The sequence below is a fragment of the Coregonus lavaretus genome (assembly GCF_964263955.1).
Source record: "Coregonus lavaretus genome assembly, contig: HAP1_SCAFFOLD_123, whole genome shotgun sequence".
NCBI classification, from domain to species: domain Eukaryota; kingdom Metazoa; phylum Chordata; class Actinopteri; order Salmoniformes; family Salmonidae; genus Coregonus; species Coregonus lavaretus.
This window is the reverse complement of record NW_028165834.1, coordinates 379,265-403,575: the sequence shown is the minus strand read 5'-3', so window position 1 is coordinate 403,575 and position 24,311 is coordinate 379,265. Positions and strand designations below refer to the sequence as shown.

At 46.7% G+C, this 24,311-nt stretch overlaps 1 protein-coding gene across 1 annotated transcript in view; it reads left to right on the top strand.

The window, feature by feature from the left end:
• Nucleotides 1-22,742, top strand: part of LOC311115404 (mitogen-activated protein kinase kinase kinase kinase 4-like) — a 47,705-nt gene extending 24,963 nt beyond the window's left edge. Inside the window, exons 4-31 of the mRNA XM_084190580.1 lie at nt 771-896; nt 1,081-1,191; nt 1,433-1,523; nt 1,707-1,837; nt 2,049-2,103; nt 2,260-2,338; nt 2,826-3,001; nt 3,491-3,563; nt 4,229-4,439; nt 5,000-5,161; nt 5,269-5,355; nt 9,846-10,001; nt 10,695-10,937; nt 11,785-11,891; nt 12,007-12,134; nt 12,247-12,344; nt 13,124-13,299; nt 13,679-13,790; nt 14,025-14,318; nt 15,871-15,988; nt 16,254-16,424; nt 17,256-17,399; nt 17,541-17,675; nt 17,800-17,900; nt 17,986-18,135; nt 19,489-19,648; nt 19,814-19,953; nt 20,072-22,742. Of these exons, the coding sequence (XP_084046706.1) occupies nt 771-896; nt 1,081-1,191; nt 1,433-1,523; nt 1,707-1,837; nt 2,049-2,103; nt 2,260-2,338; nt 2,826-3,001; nt 3,491-3,563; nt 4,229-4,439; nt 5,000-5,161; nt 5,269-5,355; nt 9,846-10,001; nt 10,695-10,937; nt 11,785-11,891; nt 12,007-12,134; nt 12,247-12,344; nt 13,124-13,299; nt 13,679-13,790; nt 14,025-14,318; nt 15,871-15,988; nt 16,254-16,424; nt 17,256-17,399; nt 17,541-17,675; nt 17,800-17,900; nt 17,986-18,135; nt 19,489-19,648; nt 19,814-19,953; nt 20,072-20,155 (3,819 nt within the window). The 3' untranslated portion in view covers nt 20,156-22,742. The remainder of the gene's footprint in view (nt 1-770; nt 897-1,080; nt 1,192-1,432; nt 1,524-1,706; nt 1,838-2,048; nt 2,104-2,259; nt 2,339-2,825; nt 3,002-3,490; nt 3,564-4,228; nt 4,440-4,999; nt 5,162-5,268; nt 5,356-9,845; nt 10,002-10,694; nt 10,938-11,784; nt 11,892-12,006; nt 12,135-12,246; nt 12,345-13,123; nt 13,300-13,678; nt 13,791-14,024; nt 14,319-15,870; nt 15,989-16,253; nt 16,425-17,255; nt 17,400-17,540; nt 17,676-17,799; nt 17,901-17,985; nt 18,136-19,488; nt 19,649-19,813; nt 19,954-20,071) is intronic.
• Nucleotides 22,743-24,311: the final 1,569 nt, after the last annotated feature.

Genomic DNA, 24,311 nt, shown 5'->3' with positions numbered 1-24,311 from the left:
CAGCGTGAGGGAGACGGTGGAGGGCGGAGGGCGGAGGGGGCGGAGGGCGGAGGGGGCGGAGAGGGCGGAGAGGGCGGAGGGGGCGGAGGGCGGAGGGGGCAGGCAGAACCGTGCTCATATGTCTTGGTAATCTGTCTCTTGTCTTGCCTGATTCACCAAAGTAGCCTAAAGTTCGCCTCTTCCTCTCTGGTTTTATTTAAATTACACAACTTTCTCCAGGCCTTTTATAGACTATGGTCTAGTTACGCTATAACACAGAAAATAATATATAACTGAACTGTGATTTTAATTTTGTGGAAAGAAACAGTTTTTCTGTTTGGGATTTTTCTTAATGTTAAGGATCTCAATTTCATTTAAACGTTCACACCCCTAAGTCGTATAGAGATGGGTTACAGATAGCATAATAGATTCTGTCTGCCATGGACCACACACAATCACACACACACACACACACACACACACACATACACACACAAGATACACACATCATTAATACCCAAACAAAGAAGTCGTTAGAACAGTGTGTGTACTGCGTAGCCAAGATGTCACATTGTTTAGGGGGCATGGATGAATGAGGGTTTAATTCTCCCCTACAAAGGCACTTATCAACCCCCACAAGACTTGACGTTTGAGGAATGTGGGAAATGATTGACTATTATCCATCTGTAACCATCCACACACGATAGTGATTTTCCTACGAAGTCTTCCTCCTGCGGCATTCTCTATTTTTTTTCTCTTTATCTAATGACTAATGGTTTCTGTGTCTGTAGGATGAAGAGGAGGAAATCAAACTGGAGATCAATATGCTCAAGAAGTACTCCCATCACAGAAACATTGCCACATACTATGGTGCTTTTATCAAGAAGAGTCCCCCGGGGCATGATGACCAGCTATGGGTGAGTGTCTAGCCAGAGGGTTTCCCAGTGGCTGTTTAGTTAAATCATCGTAGCTGGTATATCTACAGCATCATGAATCAGAGCAATATCCCTAACTCTTTTACTGTTTTGACACTCATTTAGCCTTAGAAGTGCTTATCTATGTGTCTGACTCTGAGTATCGTGTGTGTTTTGTGTCCTGTAGCTTGTGATGGAGTTCTGTGGGGCGGGCTCCATCACAGACCTGGTGAAGAACACTAAAGGCAACCAGCTCAAGGAGGACTGGATCGCCTACATCTCCAGAGAAATCCTCCGGGTGAGCCTCTCCTCTCCTCCGTCCCCCTCCATCCCCTCCTATTTCCTTTAACTTACTTCTCCTGTCTTCAGTCTCCTTGTTCATTGCGTAATACATATGTTAAAGCTATTCAGTAAATAGAAAGGGGACAAGTCTTTACCCTCCTACATCAATGCTCAGCTCTGGCCTTAGACATGTGGTCTCATCTCTACACACCTCCCTCTCTCCTCCTCCTCCTCTTCCTCCTCCTCCTCCTCTTCAGGGACTGGCCCACCTGCACGCCCACCACGTCATCCACCGTGACATCAAGGGACAGAACGTCCTGCTCACAGAGAACGCCGAGGTCAAGCTTGGTGAGGGACATCATGTTTTGTATGTTACGGACAACAACCCTGATTGGTCTAAACCCTGCAGCTGCCTATCACAGAGCTCCAAAATCATGGCCATTTTAGCCAGTCACCTAGTCTAGATGTTTACGGCAATGCAGTTGTATATAACTCGTTTCAACTAGTCTCTTCTGATTGGTTGTCTTGCAGTGGACTTTGGCGTGAGTGCCCAGTTGGACCGGACGGTGGGGAGGAGGAACACCTTCATCGGGACACCCTATTGGATGGCGCCCGAGGTCATCGCCTGTGACGAGAACCCTGAGGCCACCTACGACTACAGAGTAAGACCCTCTTCCACACAATACTAAGATGTTGGAACCCAGGTTTTAACCTGCCACCTATGTCCTCCTTGAGATCTTTAGCTACTGGTAACTTTAGCTACTGCTACAATGTGGGGTAGATTACAAGTGTCTGCTTGGTAGAGTATGTTGCTCTTCAGTATCTGATGTAGTGAGTGTTTTCGCTATGTCTGATGTCTCTCTCCTCTTCCAGAGTGACTTGTGGTCCACTGGAATCACTGCCATTGAAATGGCTGAAGGAGCTCCTCGTAAGTACCTGCCTTCCACATGTCACACCTCGATCTCTTTTCTCTCACGTTAAATGGCAGATCTATTGGTTCCTTCTGCCCATGTCTTTGCTTTTCTCCCTGTCATGTGTATACTGATTCCCTCCTTTATGCCTTCTGATGTGTGTTCACTTTCAGCACTGTGCGACATGCATCCGATGCGAGCACTCTTCCTCATCCCAAGGAACCCTCCCCCGCGACTCAAGTCCAAGAAGTGGTAAGTTAGAGGTCTCCTCTCCCCCTCCTCTCTGAACAGCTGTGGCACACTGGGAGGAAGGCCCGTTGGCTTACTGCGAGGCTCCTCAGCCCTCGTTCTGGGGGAAAAACGCAACCCTCTGAGACTTTCCACTGGCACGGGTGAATTTACGATTATGACCGCTTTTCCCAGAATATTCATTGTATATAAGTTATGAAAGGCTCACTGGATTTCTGTCCAAATGGATAAAACAGGATCTTCCTATTTCAGACACTTCAGTTCTTTCAGTAGCTTCTCAGGCTCTTTTGGTGGTTAGTTTAGTTTCAGTCTGTCAGATTTGTTGTCTTGTCAGTGGGTTGTAGAAGATGGATTTATTTTATGTCAGACAACAAGCCCCTCAGACTACATGATTACTGGTGTTAATACAACTATCAATTTCATTAGAGGCCTCTTCTGTCTTGACCCCTCTCTCTCCCTCCCTCCCCCTCAACAACCCCCCCCCCCCCAGGTCTAAGAAGTTTTGCAGCTTCATCGAGGGCTCCCTGGTGAAGAACTACAACCAGCGCCCCCCCACCGAGCAACTGCTCAAGCACCCCTTCATCAGGGACCAGCCCAACGAGAGGCAGGTCCGCATCCAACTCAAAGACCACATTGACCGCACCAAGAAGAAGAGGGGTGAGAAAGGTGAGTGTGTGCCTCTCTACCTGTTTAATCACAGAGTCTTAAAGTAATACTGTGAAAATTATGATAATGCACTTTTAGTTTAAGAGCTGTTTGAAAAGACCGCCTGAAATCTCTGCCTGTTTTGGTGGGATGGAGTTTTGGCCTGCCTGGTGAAATCAACAGGCGGTAAATTAGTTAATAGACCAATGAGAAAGAGTTCCAAACCTCTCTGCCAATAATGGCAAGTTTTCAGTTTTCCCCTCCCCACTCCCAGACACTTCTAGAAAAATTATTGCTTGAGAAAATTATATTTGCTAAGAAGTTATTTTTGTTTCTTTTTGACAATTTTAATTGAAAACAATCACAGTAAGGTACTTAATTGTTACCCAGAAATGATTTGATATGGAGATAAAAACGGCTGCATTGGGTCTTTAACATGCTTTACATTTACATTGAATAGCCCATGTTTGTTTGTACGTCTTGTCACACTATCCACGTATTGTTTTTCAGACGAGACTGAATATGAGTACAGCGGGAGTGAGGAGGAAGAGGAGGATGCTGCAGAGCAAGAGGGAGAGCCTAGGTAATGTCTTAGTGTTGCACCTTTATGTACACTTCATTTGGCAATTCACAATATAGCGGGATAGCTCGGCTCACTTTCCACCAGTGTAGCGAACATCCACCTGGAATCGCTAAACACAACTCCACCCATCTGACACAGTAACTAACTAACTATTCCCTTGAACTAAATCATGAACTAACTCCCTATTCCCTTGAACAAAGTCATGAACTAACTCCCTATTCCCTTGAACCAAATCATGAACTAACTCCCTATTCCCTTGAACCAAATCATGAACTAACTCCCTATTCCCTTGAACTAAGTCATGAACTAACTCCCTATTCCCTTGAACTAAGTCATGAACTAACTCCCTATTCCCTTGAACTAAGTCATGAACTAACTCCCTATTCCCTTGAACCAAATCATGAACTAACTCCCTATTCCCTTGAACCAAATCATGAACTAACTCCCTATTCCCTTGAACCAAATCATGAACTAACTCCCTATTCCCTTGAACTAAGTCATGAACTAACTCCCTATTCCCTTGAACTAAGTCATGAACTAACTCCCTATTCCCTTGAACTAAGTCATGAACTAACTCCCTATTCCCTTGAACTAAGTCATGAACTAACTCCCTATTCCCTTGAACTAAATCACTATTCCCTTGTATCCGCTCGTCCACCCTGCAGCTCCATCGTGAACATGCCGGGGGAGTCGACGCTGCGTAAGGACTTCATCCGGCTGCAGCAGGAGAACAAGGAGCGCTCCGAGGCGCTGCGCCGACAGCAGCTCCTGCAGGAGCAGCAGCTCCGGGAGCAGGAGGAGTACAAGCGCCAACTACTGGCAGAGAGGCAGAAACGCATTGAGCAACAGAAGGAGCAGAGGAGGCGACTGGAGGAGGTAGAGTTAATAAACATGAACTCATTGATTTTGAAGTGAAACTTGTATGTAGAATTTAGCGGTGTGCCCAGTACTTGGACAAAACGAGGACAGTGTGTGGTGCTGCATGCTCTGAATAACTCGATTGGCTAGTTCTGCTTTGTGTAAAGAAATGGGCGGGGTGTAGGTTGATCCTGCAGCAATGATTGGACAGAGCGAAACTGTGATCACCCCATAGAGGTAGATAGAGGGCGAACTTGGATAGCCCACAGTGGTGCAGACCATGCTGCCATTCAGAGAAGACTGCCATTACAAGGATAAAAGGTGTACTATATTTCTAGATCTATGGACTATCTTCTCCTCCTCGCTTGATAAATTCACCAAAGCCTGTATTTGACTTCCCATCCTCTCTTGTTTTCCTCAAATCATTCAGATCACTGCTACTATGGACAATCATTGCCCTAGTAGCAGTGATATCTCATAATATCTTTGAACAGGGAATCCCAACTAGAATTTCAGCTCTCCCTGTGTGTCGTATCCCTGAGGTTCTCTCTCTGTCGCCCCCTCCTGGTGCCTCACAGCAACAGCGACGCGAGCGCGAGATGAGGAGGCAGCAGGAGCGCGAGCAGCGCCGCCGCGAGCAGGAGGAGAAGAGGCGCATGGAGGAGATGGAAAGACGGCGGAAAGAGGATGACGAGCGCCGGAGGGCGGAGGAGGAGAAGAGGAGGAGCGACCGTGAGCAGGTAGCTCTTTTAAATGAATGAAGCACTCAAGTTTGCCTACATGCTGCGTAGTTTTGTCACTTCCTGTATTTCATCCAATCACAGAGGCCGTTGTGTTTGATTGACAGGAGTACATTCGTCGGCAGCTGGAGGAGGAGCAGAGGCACCTGGAGATCCTGCAGCAGCAGCTCCTCCATGAACAGGCCATGCTCCTGGTAAGCAATCTGCATCCTACCACTCTTACTCTCCAGGGGCGCGTTCAGGAGGGCGGAACGTTACAGAACATTCAGAAATTGGTTACGTAGAACACCCATGAGTCTTTGTCATGTAGAACAGGGAATGGTTTCAGGAACTCTATTCTATTACATTTGTATTGACAACGTTCTAAATGTTGCACCCCACTGAGAAAGCCCCTGTTTTCAAGACTGGATCGCACATTAAGAGCAAGCTCTTTTCTAGAACATAGATGGTAATCAAGGCAAGGTGTAATGCCTATATTGTATGATATATGGTTGATATTAGCTGTTACATAGATTGTCTTTGAGTCATTCGGATATACCCTACAGGAAGATGGAGTTCCTATGTTTCTCTGGTTACATTCACATCCTGAGGAAATAAGTTATATATATATACACACACAGTACCAGTCAAAAGTTTGGACACACCTACTCATTCAAGGGTTCTTCTTTATTTTTTTACTATTTTATACATTGTAGAGTAATAGTGAAGACATCAAAACTATTAAATAACACATATGGAATCATGTAGTAACCAAAAAAGTGTTTCACAAATTTTGAGATTCTTCAAATGGCCACCCTTTGCCTTGATGACAGCGTTGCACACTCTTGGCATTCTCTCAACCAGCTTTACCTGGAATGCTTTTCCAACAGTCTTGAAGGAGTTCCCACATATGCTGAGCTCTTGTTGGCTGCATTTCCTTCACTTTGCCGTCCGACTCATCCCAAACCTTCTCAATTGGGTTGAGGTTGGGGGATTGTTGAGGCCAGGTCATCTGATGCAGCACTCCATCACTCTCCTTCTTGGTCAAATAGCCCTTACACAGCCTGGATGTGTGTTTTGGGTCATTGTCCTGTTGAAAAACAAATGATAGTCCCACTAAGCCCAAACCAGATGGGATGGCGTATCGCTGCAGAATGCTGTGATAGCCATGCTGGTTAAGTGTGGTTTGAATTCTAAATAAATCATAGACATTGTCACCAGCAAAGAACCCACACACCATACACACACCTCTTCCTCCATGCTTTATGGTGGGAACCACACATGCGGAGATCATCCGTTCACCCACACCGCGTCTCACAAAGACACGGCGGTTGGAACCAAAAACTCTAATTTGGACTCCAGACCAAAGGACAAATTCCACCGGTATAATGTCCATTGCTCGTGTTTCTTGGCCCAAGCAAGTCTCTTCTTCTTATTGGTGTCCTTTAGTAGTGGTTTCTTTGCAGCAATTCTACCATGAAGGCCTTATTCACACAGTCCCCTCTGAACAGTTGACGTTGAGATGGGTCTGTTACTTGAACTCTGAAGCATTTATTTGGGCTGCAATCTGAGGCTGGTAACTCTAATGAACTTATCCTCTGCAGCAGAGGTAACTCTGGGTCTTCCTTTCCTGTGGCGGTCCTCATGAGAGCCAGTTTCATCATAGCTCTTGATGGTTTTTGCGACTGCACTTGAAGAAACTTTCAAAGTTCTTGAAATGTGCCATGTTGACTGACCTCCATGTCTTAAAGTAATGCTGGACTGTCATTTCTCTTTGCTTATTTGAGCTGTTCTTGCCATAATATGGACTTGGTCTTTTACCAAATAGGGCTATCTTTTGTATACCCCCGCTACCTTGTCACAACACAACTGATTGGCTCAAACACATTAAGAAGGAAAGAAATTCCACAAATTAACTTTTAAGAAGGCACACCTGTTAATTGAAATGCATTCCAGGTGACTACCTCCTGAAGCTGGTTGAGAGAATGCCAAGAGTGTGCAAAGCTGTCATCAAGGCAAAGTGTGGCTATTGGTAGGGCCCTGTGTAGCTCAGTTGGTAGAGCATGGCGCTTGCAACGCCAGGGTTGTGGGTTCGATTCCCACGGGGGGGCAGTATGAAAATGTATGCACTCACTAACTGTAAGTCGCTCTGGAAAAGAGCGTCTGCTAAATGACAAAAAATGTAAATATTTTGAAGAATCTCAAATATAAAATATATTTTGATTTGTTTAACACTTTTTTTGGTTACTACATGATTCCTTATGTGTTGTTTCATAGTTTTGATTATTCTACAATGTAAAAAATTAAGAAAAACCCTGGAATAAGTAGGTATGTCCAAACTTTTGACTGATACTGTGTGTGTGTGTGTGTGTGTGTGTGTGTGTAATATATATATATATATATATATATATATATATATATATACAATTCACCTTTTTGTTTCTTTATTGCTCAGCATTCACCATTTTATCTTGCTTCCCATAAATTGAACCATTCCACACTATTCACCCAATCCTCAACTTGATTTCTATTACTCGCTAAAGAAGGTTGTAACATTCATTTATTTGTGGGTAATGAAATGAAATCATCTACATTTTTAAGGAAGACTTTATTTGTAGGTTGTACTTTATCAATCTTCCTTCATCTTTATAGAATCAGTCTTCATTTAATAGAATTCCTCCACAAGTGCTTCATTTAATAGAATTTGCCCCAAGGTAGCATTAGCTTATACATGCCATTAGCCACTTTCCCCCATGTCTAATGTGCCTCAACTCAGCCGCGCACTCTGCATCAGGAGTTCAAATGGCGGGAGCTGGAGGAGCAGCGGAAGGCAGAGCGTCTCCACAAGCGTCTGCAGCAGGAGCAGGCCTACCTGCTGTCCCTCCAGCACGACAATAAACCCCCGCAGCAGACACAGCCGCCGCAGCCCTGCGAAAAGACTAAAGACCCCAAGAGAATGTCCCCCGACAGTACTAGTAAAGCCCCTCAGACAACGTGCCCAGGCCCCGATGGCGATCGAGCCCCAGCTCCACAACCCCAGTTCCTCAACAATGTTAATGCTATCGCTTCACGGAGAACGTCCTCCGATAACACTAGGTCCCCACAAACCCAGTTCCTGGACAATGTTACTGCTAATGCCCCACGGAGAATGTCCTCGGATACCACAAAGTCCCCACAAACCATGTCCCAGGATAGTACTACTAAGGCCCCTCAAAAACTGTCCCCAGACAGTGTTGATAAAGACTCAGAAAAGACCCCCCCTGACAATAGCGATGCCCTAGCCACTCAGTCCACAGACGTTACTAAACCCCCACAAACCGAGGGCCCAGACGGCCCCAAGTCCCCACAGACAGACCGCTCGGAGCCTAGCGACGCTCTCGGTGATCCTCAGCCAATCAGAGAGGTGAACCCCAACACGACATCACTTCCTCCTCCTGCTGCCTGCTGCTTCTATTCTAGCTGCCTGCCCTCTCTCCACACAGCGTGTTATGTTAGTCCTGGTGGTGTGAGTTGTAACTATGGTTTTCTTTTTCCTTTCAGTTATCGTCTTAAAATAGGGTTTAATACCTTACATAGTCCAATGTAGCACTACGTTTAATGTGTGCGACACAAAATAGCCTACGTCTGTTCATATTGGACTAAGCAACTGGAGGTCTATAACGTTACCGTACTTGGAGAACCACATATTGTCGTTGTCTGTTTCTGATTCGGTGGCACTACACAAAATGATTAGTGAATAGACCACTCAGCCAACCATTTTGTTTTACCTTTCGGCTAAGAGGAGAGGACAGTCAGAGAAAAGAAAACCAGTCGCTCACAACCACCGCCTCTCTAAAACTGAACTAAAACAGAGCTGTGTTTCTTTACTTCTGGCTCTCGTGTTTGCTTGCCTCTCTGATGCTTCTCTACTAAAACCTCTGAGGATGACGTGTCCGAATCTTGAGAGGACTGAGCAAGAAAAATACTAAGTATAGACTGAAGCACTGCTAGCTGTATCTGTCAACATCATTTTGCGTTTAGGACCAAATAGGTTGATTACGCAAAACACGGTACATTTTCTTCAGTTATAATTTATTTCATGAAAAATCATCTATTTTTCTTTCATATGCATTCACAGTTGAGTTGCCATACCTGAAGGTAACACAAATATTTAAATAAATGGGCTTCAATTGATGTAGCCTTCAGCAGTAAAGTTTGGTGGTGGTGAGTCGAAGCTGTCAGTACTTGACATATTCTTGTGAATTACCAGTTGTATTGCTGTCTCTGCTGCAGTGATGAAAAGCATATAGTCAGGGTTCCAGCGCTTGTCTTCGACTCACATACCTACTAAATAAGCGTGATGGTTTGTAATGCGGCTGTGCCTTGTACTCTTCAGGTAAGTGACTGGAGAGGGTGTCATGCATGTGGTCAGCTGAGGCCCACACTAACGTATGTGTGCTGCTGGGTCCCAGAGAAAGACTGCTCTCTGGGATGACTCCCCTGGAGGTGGAGGATGTCATTAACTGACTGTCTGTGTACAGCTGCCTTGAGGTGGGCTCGTGTGCATGTCAGCAGACTTTCCCTCCCTGTCGATAACAAGGCGTCGGCTTGTCGGCTTCAGTGTTGACCCTTCCTCGTTCTCCTTGAGTTAATGCCTCGACCTTGACCCCACTGATCCTCACTGACTCCGTCTGTCTGTCTTTGTCTGTCTGTCCTGCGCTCCCAGGCCGACGAGCGCTTCCGAAAGAACATTCAGGGCTCCCCCCAGACCGCCCCACCCACCAAGCAGCCCCCCGTCCCCCCCCGCTCCGAACCCTTCTCTAACGGCAGCTCCTCCTCCGAGTCTGTCCCGCCTGCCATGCACCGGCCCATGGAACCACAGGTAAACCCCTCATCCTTCCTTTCCTCCTCTCCCCATCTCCCTCCATCTACCTCTCTCCCAACAGTAGGTTATCTGACAGCAAGGCAAGACATCTAGCACACATACAGACATGGAATGATGCATCTCTGTGGATGAGCTAGTAGAGGTCCCAATACAATGAGAAGCTCCACCATGTCAGTAGATCTACTCATCTGTTATGATGTTATATGTCATAATGGGTTAGAATGGGATTTCTGGAACCTCCCATGAATTGGCCTGAGCAAAAGGTTGTCCCTTCAGTGGTGTGATAAATGGTTCATAAACATTACCCAGGATGCCAGAGGAGGATGCATGTGATTGGCTGCTTGGCTCCCCTTCACTCATCTCTGTGCCCCTCTCACCCTCTCACTGTGCCATTTAGCTATCTGTTGTCCTGTTATTTGTCTTCTCTGTAAGTTTCAATGTTTATGTGCGTGAACCTTTTTGACTGTTTCTGTTGTCACTTTTGTACGTATACGTCTGACTGCATGACGTCTGTGTATGTGCAATGCATGTCTATTATATGCATATGTTACATGTATATGCATATGTTTTTAGCCATGCCCATCCTCATCTCTGTGCCTTCACTCTGTGGTCTGACCTTCTCCCCCTCCCCCCTACCTCCCCCCTGTTCTCTCCCCTCTGTGTGTCTCTGTCTGTCTGTCTGTCTGGAAGGTCCAGTGGTCCCACCTGGCCGCTCTTAAGAGCAGCAGCGTCGCCCCGCCCCCCGTCGTGTCTCGCTCCCATTCCTTCAGTGAACCCGTGGTTCCTAGTTTTGCACATCTCCATCTGCGCTCCCAGGAGCCCCACAACCACCACCATCACCCCTCTGCTGCTGCACCATCACCTGCACGCACTGACCCCCAGCCCCCGACCCAGCCCCCCGCCTCGGGCCCCAGCGACGAGGTGCCCCCCAGGGTAAGAAAGGACAGTCCAGGGGACCCCCTTTTCCAGCCCTCATCCGTGGTCCCCTCTCAGGGGCAAGATAGCCATGTCTACAGCCTCTCTGGGTGTCCCATCCAACACCAGTGGGATTGCACTTTGGGCTTTTGCCTTCACCATTATCAGGCTATGTCCCACAGCATAGTGTAGATCTACAATAAGGTAGGTTAGACTAGTAGTCTGGTTCAGTAGTATATCAGTGATTGATAGCCATCTTCGAGGAATAACTCCTGTTTGTAGCTGCAATTGTCCCTGTGTACGGTACTGGAGTCCCTATAGTAACTAGCTTAACTCAATCAATGCTGTGCTTCCACTGGCTAACTACACACCATATGGTCCTGCACAGCATCATGAGTTGTTCCTCTTCTAATACTTCACTGTGTACAGCATGCATGCCCATCATGTTCACTAATGTAACAGACGCCCCCCCCCCCCCCCCCCCCCCCCATCTGATTCAAATAATCAAAGCTTGATGATGAGTTGGTTATTTGAATCAGCTGTGTAGTGCTAGGGCAAAAACCAAAACGTGCACCCATGGGAGGCCCCAGGACCGTTTTTGGGAAACCCTGAACTTAGACCACTGCTTGGTGGGGATAATAGATCATAGCTATTAAATAATGATCTGGGTCCTGAGTTTATTACCGATATCCATGTCTTCTCTGTAGAATTAATAAAATGATCCATTTGTTGTTGGAGGGTAGAATGCACATTTGGGAAGAGGGATTGGGGCTATACAGCGGTGCCAGGATCTGCTCTGTAGTGGTAGTGTTAGTGTATGCTCCTGTAGCCAGGTGTGTGAGGACGTCTGTCTTGTCTACCACAGGTTCCAGTGAGGACAACGTCCAGGTCCCCTGTGCTGTCACGCAGAGACTCTCCTCTCCAGGCCTCTGCCCCGCCTAGCAACCAGGCAGTACAGAGGAGCGCCGGCAGGTAGGTGGTCAACCCTGTGTGGTGTTTGGAATAAGTTCAGTTGTTTGCGGGGTGGTTATGGGGAAGTGTGTGTGTATGTGTTTTTCATTTCTCTCCTGTGTTGTGTGTCTTCCAGTAATGCGGAGCCACGTCTGCTGTGGGACCGAGTGGAGAAGCTGGTTCCCAGGCCCGGCAGTGGCAGCTCCTCTGGCTCCTCCAACTCCAGCTCCCAGGCCGGCTCTGGGGAGAGGTTCAGAGCACGCTGTGAGTACACACACACACACACACACACACACACAGCATACTGGATGCACAATACTGCATTTAGTATCGTGTATGTCTTCCACTGACGTTTGTTTACCATCCTCTCCTCCAGCATCGTCTAAGTCTGAGGGCTCCCCACTGCAACGCCCCGACAACGCTGCCAAAAAGCCTGACGACAAGAAGGACTTTGCCCGACCCAACCGGCCAGCCGTAAGAACCTGTCTCTTATGACTGTGAACACATCCTGTTGTAGTACTGGTCCCTGCAACTGGCTGGAAACCAGGCCAGCACTGCAGCCTGCTACAGTAACCGTGTGGTGGAGTCTGTATGACTGACTGACTTTATCCCCTTGTCTTATCTTTTGGTGTTCCCTATGGGCCATGACACGACAACCTGTGGCATCCCATTACTCCAACGATGTGATTATGGGGGGAATTGTATAGGGTGACGTGGTAAGCGTGTGTAAGAATATGACATGTCATGCTCTGTCGCTATGCTTATTTCCACACTGCTTGGGGCACCATGTATGTTAAACCGTTTCAGAAGGTTTTCCTGTGAGAAGCTCAGGGCCCAATTCCATCGCTCTTCCATTTGCCTCCCAGTCATTGGTCCTCCTCTCCTTGGCTGCCATGTGATTGGCTGACGATGCACCTCTGACCCACCCCTCTCCCTGCTGTCTTCTTGCCTCCTGCCTGCTCCATCCCAATCCAGTTGCTCTTACTCTATCACCAGTCCAGTCTTCACCTGCCACATCATAAGTTGACTGTTTTCAGCAGCCTGTGTTGGCTAGCTCTTAACTGAGGTTAATGTTATGGCCTTAATGTATGGGGAATGATTCTCCCCTCCTTGCCTCGGTTCAATCCTTTGACAATGCATCCCCCACTCAGTAAGACTAGTAGTCAGGGATCTGACATGGTTTAGATCAGTGACAACATTAGGAAAGGGAGTATTGAAAATATTCAGAGCCTTATTTGACCCCTGACCTCCAGGACCTGACGGCCCTGGCCAAAGAGCTGCGGGCGGTGGAGGATGTGCGGCCCCACAAGGTGACCGACTACTCCTCCTCCAGCGAGGAGTCCGGCACCACCGACGAAGACGATGATGAAGAAGTGGACCAGGACGCAGCAGACGAGTCCACCTCGGGAGCAGAGGATACCAGGGCCGGGTATGTAACAACTCTGACCTGGGCCTGTATTCACAAAGCGTCTACGATCAGGTTCCCCCCCCCCGTCCATGTAATCTCATTCATTATGATCTGAAAGGCAAAACTGATCCTAAATCAGCACTCTCTGACGCTTTATGAACTCTGGGCTTTAGTGATAATGCCCTAAAGAAAGGCTTTCAGATGGATCGGGCGGCATACCTTGATGTTATATCAACATGAAAAGTCGATCATATAATATATACTATATAGCATAGAAAGACTTGTAATGAGGTGAGTAAATTGGGTAATTGAAAAGTGTGATATATATATATATATATATATAAGTCCCATGTATTTTTTATAATTGGAGTTTTAATATGAGACGTACTGTTTACACCAGGAGAGGGCTGAGTAACGGAGAGACTGCATCCCTGAAGACCTTGCTGGCCCACGACGACTCAGAGAACGACCTCACCACACCCTCCAAGGATGGCACCTTGGTCATCAGACAGGTAGGACTGCAGAAGACCCTCTGGTTGTTATCATGTCTCCTCTTTTGTCTGTAGTAGTAGTAAATGTAACTCATATATCCCCCCCCCCACCCACTTCCCGTTTCAGTTGTTATCATCTTGTTTGATTTCCTTTAGTTATTTTGAGTCTCTTTGTTTGCTGGTAAAGCACACTATCATGTACAGTTAGCTAGGGGAAAACAATGAGATACAAGTTGAGGTTGTTCTTGGTTACAGAGCGTGGGCGACAAAAAACGCCCGGCGGTCAATGTCTCTTCATCCTCCTCCGGTCCCAGTGCGGCTCACGGTCAAGCCGTTCAAGCACACACTCCTCACGGTCCTGGTAACGGTCACCAGGAGAAAAACGGCTTTGCCGGCCGCATTCACTTGCTGCCAGACCTTATTCAGCAGAGCCACCACTCCCCCACCTCTTCCACCTCCTCTTCAATCTCCAACTCCCCCTCCTCGTCCAGCCTTGTCAGCCCAGCCATGTCCCCCCAGATCCCCCTGGACAAGCTCACTGCCATCGAGGTATGTCCCCTGCCTCCTGCTCTGTCCCCTGTCACTTAAGATGGCTACTCTGGCTATTCCGTCTACTCTATCCCCTGCTGGCTGGCTGCTGCACCTTCTGAATACTACTCACAGCACTGCCTCTAACACTAGCGCCTCCTAGTGTGGGACCTTAGCAATGAGCAAGCGGCTTTACAAGTCTAGAGAGCGTTTGTAAAACACTTTGCCCAGGTGCAAGCTGGGAGGTGAAGTCTATATAGTCCATGTTGTCAGGGGTTGAGAGGTTGTGGAACACCTCGTTGGACTTCATCTCCCATCTCTCCATGGCCCTAGTGGTTTGATGCCATTTCACTCTAGCAGTTTAGTAGTAGGCTGTGCCTGGGTGGTAGCTAGCATGCTTGGTGTGCGGTGCTTTTGGACAACCCTAGCTGGTATGGATTTTACTACCCAACTAAAGGTGTGTGTTAGCAGGATAACTCTACTATCATGGAAGACACTGAACAACGCGGCTACTTTTAGCCCAATGATAAACTGCTGCGTTTTGATGGTGGTGTTTGATCAAATCTGTGTGCTTTACACTGGCAATTTGACTTTTTCATATTTCATCACATTTTATCCCATTTCTCTCTGAATTTCTGTTTCTTTCCTGAACACACCATCTTTGTTTTGTCTTCCATGTTGGTTCTACTTTCTAGTTTCCTTTTAAGTCACTAAGCTTGTTTTTCGTATCTGCTTCCAACAACATAACTGCATGTCAAATCTTCCCATGCATTTTGTGTGTTTTGTTTTTGCCGTCCGTAGAGTAGTAGATGTCATGTTTGATTACCAGATGATGAGAAATGTCCTGATGTACAGTGTATCGTAACAGAACCCAGTGTAGAGACTGTTTTATGAAGCCCTATGACCTGTAACACAGGTCTGAGTGGTTCTTAGTTTTAGATTGGTAAAGCCTGCAGGCCCTTCCTATTGTACTGTTAATGGGCAACTATAAATCCTATTCAGCCTTATGACGTTATTGTTAGCCCAGCAATAAACATGTCTACCATTAGAAAGTCATGAGTGCAGTAAAATGGATCCATTGCTGAGATCACTGCAGCTGCCATAGCTCCCCCTGCTGGGTTAAAGTATTATACAATAAATTATATTGTAATATTTTACAGTATGAAGCCAAGAAGAAATAGGCTCAGGCAATACTGATAGTGTAGCAGAATAGGTTGAGTTACAGGTAGATGGGGATCTTTTAGGGCGGCAGGTAGCCTAGCCGTTGGGCCAGTAACCGAAAGGTCGCTAGTTCGAATCCCAGAGGCGACAAGGTAAAAAACATCTGTGCCCCTGAGCAAGGCACCTAACCCTAATTGCTCCAGTGTCACGACTGATAATGGCTGACCCTGGCCGTGACCCCACTCTCCGAGGGTGTCTCAGGGGGAGTTGGGATATGCAAAAAACACATTTCCATTTCACACATGCGTATAATACACACTTGAAACAGGACAAAAATAAGCACCCAACAAATTGTTATTGTATCTATCCACTGTGTGTGTTATTCTCTCACTCTCCTGCCCTGTGTCGCCAGACCCAATCGGCCAGCAACACCATGCAGAAACACAAGTCTTCCTCCTCCTTCACCCCCTTCATCGACCCGCGCCTCCTGCAGGTCTCCCCCTCCAGCGGCAGCTCCCTCAACAACATGGGTGAGTCGCCTCCTCTTCCTCCTCTACCCTACACAGCTGATTTAGGATCAGCTCTCTTTTCCCAAGTCCTCATCTTATCCATTATGTATTAAACAATAGAATCATCTCTGGGTCAGTAACTAGGAGTTAGTATGCCCTGAACTATACATAGAACATGAAGCCACTGCTTGGCACAGGGAAGTGTAATACAGGGCATGATCATCAAGGGATATTAATGTCAAAGCAAAGCCACGCCCCTTCTCCCTCTGACCTTTGGTGTCCACAGCGGCCTTTGGGAACGACGGGCGGCTGGCGGACGCCCTGAGGGCTGACCCGTCCCGTAAGGGCTCCGTGGTCAATGTGAACCCGGTCAACACACGCCCCCAGAGCGACACGCCGGAGATCCGCAAGTACAAGAAGAGGTTCAACTCTGAGATCCTGTGTGCTGCACTATGGGGTATGTACCTGAGAGGGCGAGGGAGAGGTGGGTGGGTGGATGAGTAGAAGGATAGAATTGATAGAAGGATATAATTGATAGATGGATGGGTGATATACTGATTGGATGGATGAATGGATAGATACAATGATAGGAAATCCATCATAGGTTCATTGAAAATCATGGCAGACCTGCCTCTCCCTGGGTTCTGACTGGTGTGTGTCCCTGTCCTCTCCCTGGGTTCTGACTGGTGTGTGTCCCTGTCCTCTCCCTGGTTTCTGACTGGTGTGTGTGTCCCTGTCCTCTCCCTGGGTTCTGACTGGTGTGTGTCCCTGTCCTCTCCCTGGGTTCTGACTGGTGTGTGTGTCCCTGTCCTCTCCCTGGGTTCTGACTGGTGTGTGTGTCCCTGTCCTCTCCCTGGGTTCTGACTGGTGTGTGTCCCTGTCCTCTCCCTGGGTTCTGACTGGTGTGTGTGTCCCTGTCCTCTCCCTGGGTTCTGACTGGTGTGTGTGTCCCTGTCCTCTCCCTGGGTTCTGACTGGTGTGTGTCCCTGTCCTCTCCCTGGGTTCTGACTGGTGTGTGTGTCCCTGTCCTCTCCCTGGGTTCTGACTGGTGTGTGTCCCTGTCCTCTCCCTGGGTTCTGACTGGTGTGTGTGTCCCTGTCCTCTCCCTGGGTTCTGACTGGTGTGTGTCCCTGTCCTCTCCCTGGGTTCTGACTGGTGTGTGTGTCCCTGTCCTCTCCCTGGGTTCTGACTGGTGTGTGTGTCCCTGTCCTCTCCCTGGGTTCTGACTGGTGTGTGTCCCTGTGCTCTCCCTGGGTTCTGACTGGTGTGTGTCCCTGTCTTCCCCCAGGTGTCAACTTGCTGGTGGGGACAGAGAGTGGTCTGATGCTGCTGGACCGTAGCGGTCAGGGGAAGGTCTACCCCCTCATCAGCCGACGGCGCATCCAACAGATGGACGTCCTGGAGGGACTCAATGTCCTGGTCACTATATCAGGTACGGACCACGGAGGTACACGGACACACTCTCCTGACTCATCCTTGTACTCCAAATCATTCTCAATTTCTCTTGTTTTTCTATCTCCCTCTCTCCCTCACACACACACACACACACACACACACACACACACACACACAGGGAAGAAGAATAAGTTGCGTGTGTACTACCTGTCATGGCTGAGGAACAAGATTTTGCACAACGACCCAGAGGTTGAGAAGAAGCAGGGCTGGGTCACTGTAGGAGAGCTGGAGGGCTGCGTGCACTACAAAGTCGGTACGTTCCACTCCCCCTTTACCATCAGGAATGACACTTTTCACTTGTTACAAGGCTGTAGCAGGTCCAAGTCCAATCTTGACGAGCGGTCAGAAATAAAAACATCTTGTCTCTCTGATTTCAGTGAAATATGAGAGGATCAAGTTCTTGGTCCTTGCCTTGAAGAACTCTGTGGAGGTCTATGCATGGGCGCCCAAGCCGTACCACAAGTTCATGGCCTTCAAGGTACAGTAAACTGGCACAGACTGTAGTCGGACCACCATGGCATTGGTTTACATTCACGTTCTGTAACTTTGTCTTCCTCCTGCAGTCGTTTGGTGACCTGGTGCACAAGCCCCTGTTGGTTGACCTGACGGTGGAGGAGGGTCAGAGGTTAAAGGTCATCTACGGCTCCAGCAACGGCTTCCACGCCGTGGACGTGGACTCTGGGGCGGTGTACGACATCTACCTGCCCACACACGTAAGAGACCCATCTATTATCCATCTCTTTCTGTCTCGTTCCTCTGCTTCCTGTTTTTCTCTGTTCCACCAATCCATGGCTGAATCTCAAGCCGAACACTTTGACCACTCGATATGCGCGTTCCAAAGTCAATCGAGCCAATCTCAAACGCTAATCATCGAGGGCTCCACTGCGCCCTTCGGAAGCCTCTTTATCAAGTGGGCATCCTATGCCGACTCTGCGCCCTTGGCAGCAACTTCTTCCCATGAATCTTAGCATGTTACCTAGCAACAACAGTCACTACTTCCTCCCCTCAAACAATTTCTGAATAAGTCAAGCTAAATCAATACATTTAATAATTTTGTTTTAATTTAATAAAGTTTAATTTCGAGGAGGTCTTAGTCACAGGATTTTACATCTAGCTAAGGAGTTTAGTGTATTTCTGAAGTTTGATCATGTACACAAACTTCAGTCCATTATTAACTTGATGGCTAAGCCTGAGCCAGTCACTTCATAGGAAACGAAAGAGAAGCAAACTAACTAGTTAGTACAACACTAAATGCAGTGCTCCTTCCATAAGCAAGTTAGCTAGCTACTGTAGTAACATTTGATCACAATGAACAAGTTTTAATGAAGCAGCAAACGGCATGCTCTGCCCCGAGTCAGTCCATTTATCGAGTCTGCTGCTGCGCTGTGTGTTTAGCTGACCCAACGTAGCGATTGGTGCTTTGGAAACATGCTAAAGTGCGAACTGACTACTGGGAACATGTCTACAACTTCATCATTCAGCAAGCTGTCAAACTATCGCAGGAGACAACGCTCGCAATTGGATTTAGAAAAGTTGCAGTTGGGACTTCGCGTTTATCGTCTCGATGCTCATTTTGGCCAAAACACTGGCAGACTCTAGTGATCACTGTCGAACACAACAGCAAGTGGCCACTCGATAAAGGAATTATGGGCCAAGTCTTCGGTTTGCGATTCAGCCCATATATCTGGGGGCATATTCATTAGGTCACACTGTAGTAAAAATATTTAAAACATTTTTCAACGGAAAGCGAAAACAAGTGTTTCTTATTGGGCAAGTACAGGTTCCTCCTTGGTTCAGTCACTTTTTTTCTTCAGCTAAGTTCCTAATGAATACGACCCGAGACTAACCTTTTCCTTTGACTGTTTGCTCTCTCCCCCCTCTCTCCCACTTCTTCCCCCCTCCACCCTCAAACTCACCCCCCCCACCCTCAAACTCACCCCCCCCACCCTCAAACTCACCCCCCCACCCTCAAACTCACTCACCCTGTCTACCCTCTAACTCTCTCCCTCTCTCTCTCTCTCTCTCTCTCCCCCTCCCTCCCTCCCTGCCTCTCTCTGCCCCTTTAGATCCAGACCAATATACAGTCCCATGCCATCATCATCCTGCCCAACACGGATGGCATTGAGCTGCTGGTGTGTTATGAGGATGAGGGCGTCTACGTCAACACCTACGGACGCATCACCAAAGACGTGGTCCTGCAGTGGGGCGAGATGCCCACCTCAGTGGGTACGTAACCCTCACACACTGGGACACACACACATTAAACATGTTTAAGACACACACAGGAGTGGCTTGTGTTGAAACTAAGTTTTATACCTTTCATTTAAGGACATTTCAATAAACACTCACACATACTTTCTTACTAACTTGATTGTCCATCTGTGTGTGTAGCCTACATTAGGTCCAACCAGATCATGGGCTGGGGGGAGAAGGCCATAGAGATCAGGTCTGTGGAGACAGGACACCTGGATGGGGTCTTCATGCACAAGAGAGCCCAGAGACTCAAGTTCCTGTGTGAAAGGAACGACAAGGTGAGTTCTGCGTACAACACACACACACACACACACACACAAACTTTGCTTACTTGCTTAGAGATGTTCATCAATGTCGATAATGATACTACTCTCTCTCTATGTCTATGTCCTGCAGGTGTTCTTTGCGTCGGTGCGCTCTGGAGGTTCCAGCCAGGTCTACTTCATGACCCTGGGCCGTACCTCCCTGCTTAGCTGGTAGTGTCCACCCAGCACCATGAAGACAGCACCCCTCGGTTTATTACCACCATAATGATGACTCATGACAATGAAGATCTTCAACTTGACGTACAACTGGAGTACCGAGCTTCACTGAGCTCTGAGGCGGCGCGATACCTTAAAATCACCTGTCTCAAATAAGAAAAGACAATTGCAAGATAAACGGACTGAAATCATGAAGGGGAGGCCACAGGGTCCCTATAGGCTGATGGGACTGTGTTTGTTTGTGTCAGATGGTGGCGCTTTCATCATGCCCATTGGCCACTCTGCTCTGACAACAGACAACGTCGTCAGCTTTCCTGGGCTCTCGCTCCCAAACCATATTTGAGCCTTCCCCCACCTCCTGCAGCACCACCACCATGGAGTAAGGATCTGAGCCCAACTTATTCAAAACACTAGTAGATGTTAATGTGTCTCTATTGGAGGAAGAGAGATGTGTGTGTGTGTGACAGAGGAGGATGGAAAGGGAGGAAAAGAACAAAGGATGAAAGAGACTGTTGCGGAGGAAGGGAACCTTTTAGCACCAGACAGGTCAGAGGTCATACAGTAGTTTGTTGTTGTGTTTAGTCCAGGTCATGTTCAGGTCAACTTCTGTTTTGAGCGTTTCTTAGATCAATTCCTCTGACTGACATACCGTTGCCACCACATGGTTACATTTTCAAATGGGTCGTGCTTGACATTGAAAATCTAACTTTGGTCTCTTTTTCACTCTGGCCTTACTCTTGATAAGGGTTAAAACAGGGTTAAACTATAGAAAGAAGTTGAATCAAAGATGTCGACTTAACCCTTAATAGGACACTGCAACCTTATAGGGGCCTTTCCAGTCCCATATACTCCTGAGGGTCTTTTCCAGCCTCCCTCAACTTTAACATGCCACATTGCCTCTCCTTGGTCGTGTTGGGCAAACTGTGAATGGGTTGATATGTACAGTAGACTCGGTCTTGGTCATGAGTCGTGACTTTGACCCACCATTTGGTAGCATGATGACCAGGGTATTCAATGGAACAAGTGTCAAGATTAAATATACCTGAAAGATTTGTAGATGAAGCTTTAAAATCCACAACATATCCAAATGTATCAGCAACCAACGGGTTGATTTTTGTTTTTCATTTTAATGGGCCCCTCCACTGAATTCAGGTTTATGTTTGTCCCTACTTGTACAATCTGTCGTGACAAATGCATTAGGTTTTGCTCATAACTCCTACAGGAAATGTAGAAAAATCTGACATTTGAGTGAGATTGAATTATTAAATGTAAAAACTATTATGAAGCAGCATGGGTCCCCCATTTTGATACATTTTGTGAAATAGCTGTAATTCGATGTTGGACTCATTAACACTGACAGACTACCATAGTCGGGTAGCTTCACCCCCTCAGTTTGTCTGCATTATTTTATTATCTTCACTCTGAGGGCAGAAGCGGCCATTTTGTTTTGTACAGTCTGTCCCAGTCCAGGCAGTAGTATGCTATTGATTAAAGCGACACACCACTGCAAAACGACAACAACCTGGAAGCCTCTCAAAACCCCAGCAGCTCCTGGTTTTATTTCTTTTGTTTTCCTCTCTCCTCTTGATCCAACTAGTGAAAAATGGGACTGCACTTGTTTTGTCATGTTTCCTGGTTAGCCTGGGTGCCAGTCTGTAGCAGCAGCAAGGAGCTCCACTGTCCTTGTCTTCTGAGATAGACTGGCACCCTGGTTAGATTCTTTGTATGTGTGTATGGACAAACTTTTTTTAAAGAATGTAAATCATAAGGTCATATGGTTACATGTCCCTACAACGCTTGACCCTCTTACAGTGGACTGTCACATCCTGTTTGGGTGAGATGAATCCAGGCCTCTCTAAAGAACGAAACGCTGTAATAATATAGAAATGAGATGCTTTTTCCTCTCTGCAAATCTGTGAAAAGCGGTGCATGCCAAGATGGCAAAAGTCACATTTTAAGTGTTACAAACCACTACAGAAAGTATCGATAAAAGCAACATTTTTAACTCCTAGATTTAGTTTGTTTCTGTAATTTTTATTACCCTTATGATAATTATGCGACTGCAGTGGTTTAAAAAAATTGTAATGCACACATTACGTTAAATGTTTACAGAGGCAATGTTTTTTTAAACCAATGTGCATCAATATAAATATTTATGGTTTATTTTAGGGCAATCCTCCCTTTTTTTTAGCTTTTGTATCATTTGGAGGTTCATGTACAGGAATAACCCTTGACCTCCGTTCAATCACTTTTCAAAAATTACACAATTCTGAGTTTGAATCACTGATTTTCCTGGATAACACACGTGTGCCCTTGGCTGTGGCAACGTTGCAACAACGTTGTGACAATGTTCTCTGCTGCCCAGGTGCCAGGTGACATGTTTTCCTCAAGTGTTTCTACCATGCTACTCTAATTTATGTCCTCTGTGTATTATGGGAATTATTGTATTTTCCTGAAGGTCTTTTTTCCATTGAATAAAATCCTAAGTAATTTACAAATTGTGTGGGGTAGTTTTGTATCCCTTTGACATATTGTTCAGTCTTCTCGATTGTGTGAAATAAATGTGTGGCTGTAAATAAATCGAATGTCTGTTGAATGTCAAATTAATCTGAGCCTAAGAAACATTATGGAGATATTGTATTTTAAGTGTTCCAAATATGATAACATTTATACAAACATATGTAGAAGAACCCCAAGTTAAATGTTGCATGACATTTCCATAATTTAACCCATTTAATTTATTTTCAAGTGAAGACTCCTTGTACTTCTGTCAGCTCACCACAAGATGACCCTGTTCCACGCACTGCTCCCAGCTCAAGCCTGTCTGCTCTAGCTTCCTCCCAGACAACTCGAGCCGGATGTTTATGTCAAGCATCAGCAGCTGAACTGCATCATGACAAAGGTTTGTTTCATGATAAGAAATGTTCCAAGTTTGGGCCACATATACAAGTGCCATAAAGTTGACTAGACGTTTGTATGTAGCTAGCTTGGACGATGTTACTGGTGGTTCTGACTGTATCATGATTTTAGTATGAGTTGCACGTCGAACTTCAAAAGGAATCAGCATTGCTGCAGGCAGTCTGTCATCCTGTCAATGCTAGCTAACTAGTTAGGTAACGTTAACCTACAAACGTTATCATTTTGTAGCTGTCAATTATTAGTAATTTTAGTTAGCCAACTTTGTGTCGAATGCCACGCCCAACAGCTGTTGTCACTGTAGACTAGAGCATCAGAGGAGCATGTAAGGACCACCAAATAAGTGCTGCTGATTCTAATGTAGCTAACTTAGCTACCTACCACTGGTGAGTGAATTTCTTGTGCATTTTAAATAAGACATTTAGCGAGCTTGATCAAAACAGGCTCCGTGTGTGTTACCCAGGCCAGCCTGCACGTGTCCCACTGTCTCATCTTGTCCATTCAGCTGTAAGAGAGAGGGCCCCTGCATCCCAGACATGAGCATGGAGGCCTCGTCAAATATTTGATGTTTTTAACAGAAGCCGCCAAGCCACCATTCACAATGGGGCAGGCTGACGGGGGAGTTGTCAGGCCTGGGCAATGGGTTTGCTTGGCCCAACAGCTGGCCCCGTCCCATGAGGGTCTCTCCCTTTCTCCTGCCTGCCTCCAGGTCCTCACCCTGGCCCCATGGACCACAACACTCCTGCTGCTGCTCCTCACCGACCTGGTCCTCTCTGCCAAGGCTGAAGCCTGTCAGTAGCAGCTGTTACTGGTCAGTGGTCAAAAGTCATTAAAGGGACAAAATGATTAAACCTGTTATTAGGGCAAAATAATTTTCTAAACATTTCCTGAACTTTCCTCCTGTTTTGTGACAGTGTATGTTGACTGAGATGGCTGGAGGTCAGTGGTGACGTGGCCCTTGTATCTTAAAGGCCAGCGGGGTCAAATATAAGGTCAGAGAGAGCACAGTGGCCATAGAAATCCTATTAAATTACTATCCTAATTCTATGACAGTGGCCATAGAGATCCTATTAAATGACTTCTAATTCCTAATTATATGACAGTGGCCATAGAGATCCTATTAAATGACTATTCTAATTCCTAATTCTATGACAGTGGCCATAGAGATCCTATTAAATGACTATTCTAATTCCTAATTCTATGACAGTGGCCATTCTGCTCCCTTTGACACTGGTAGC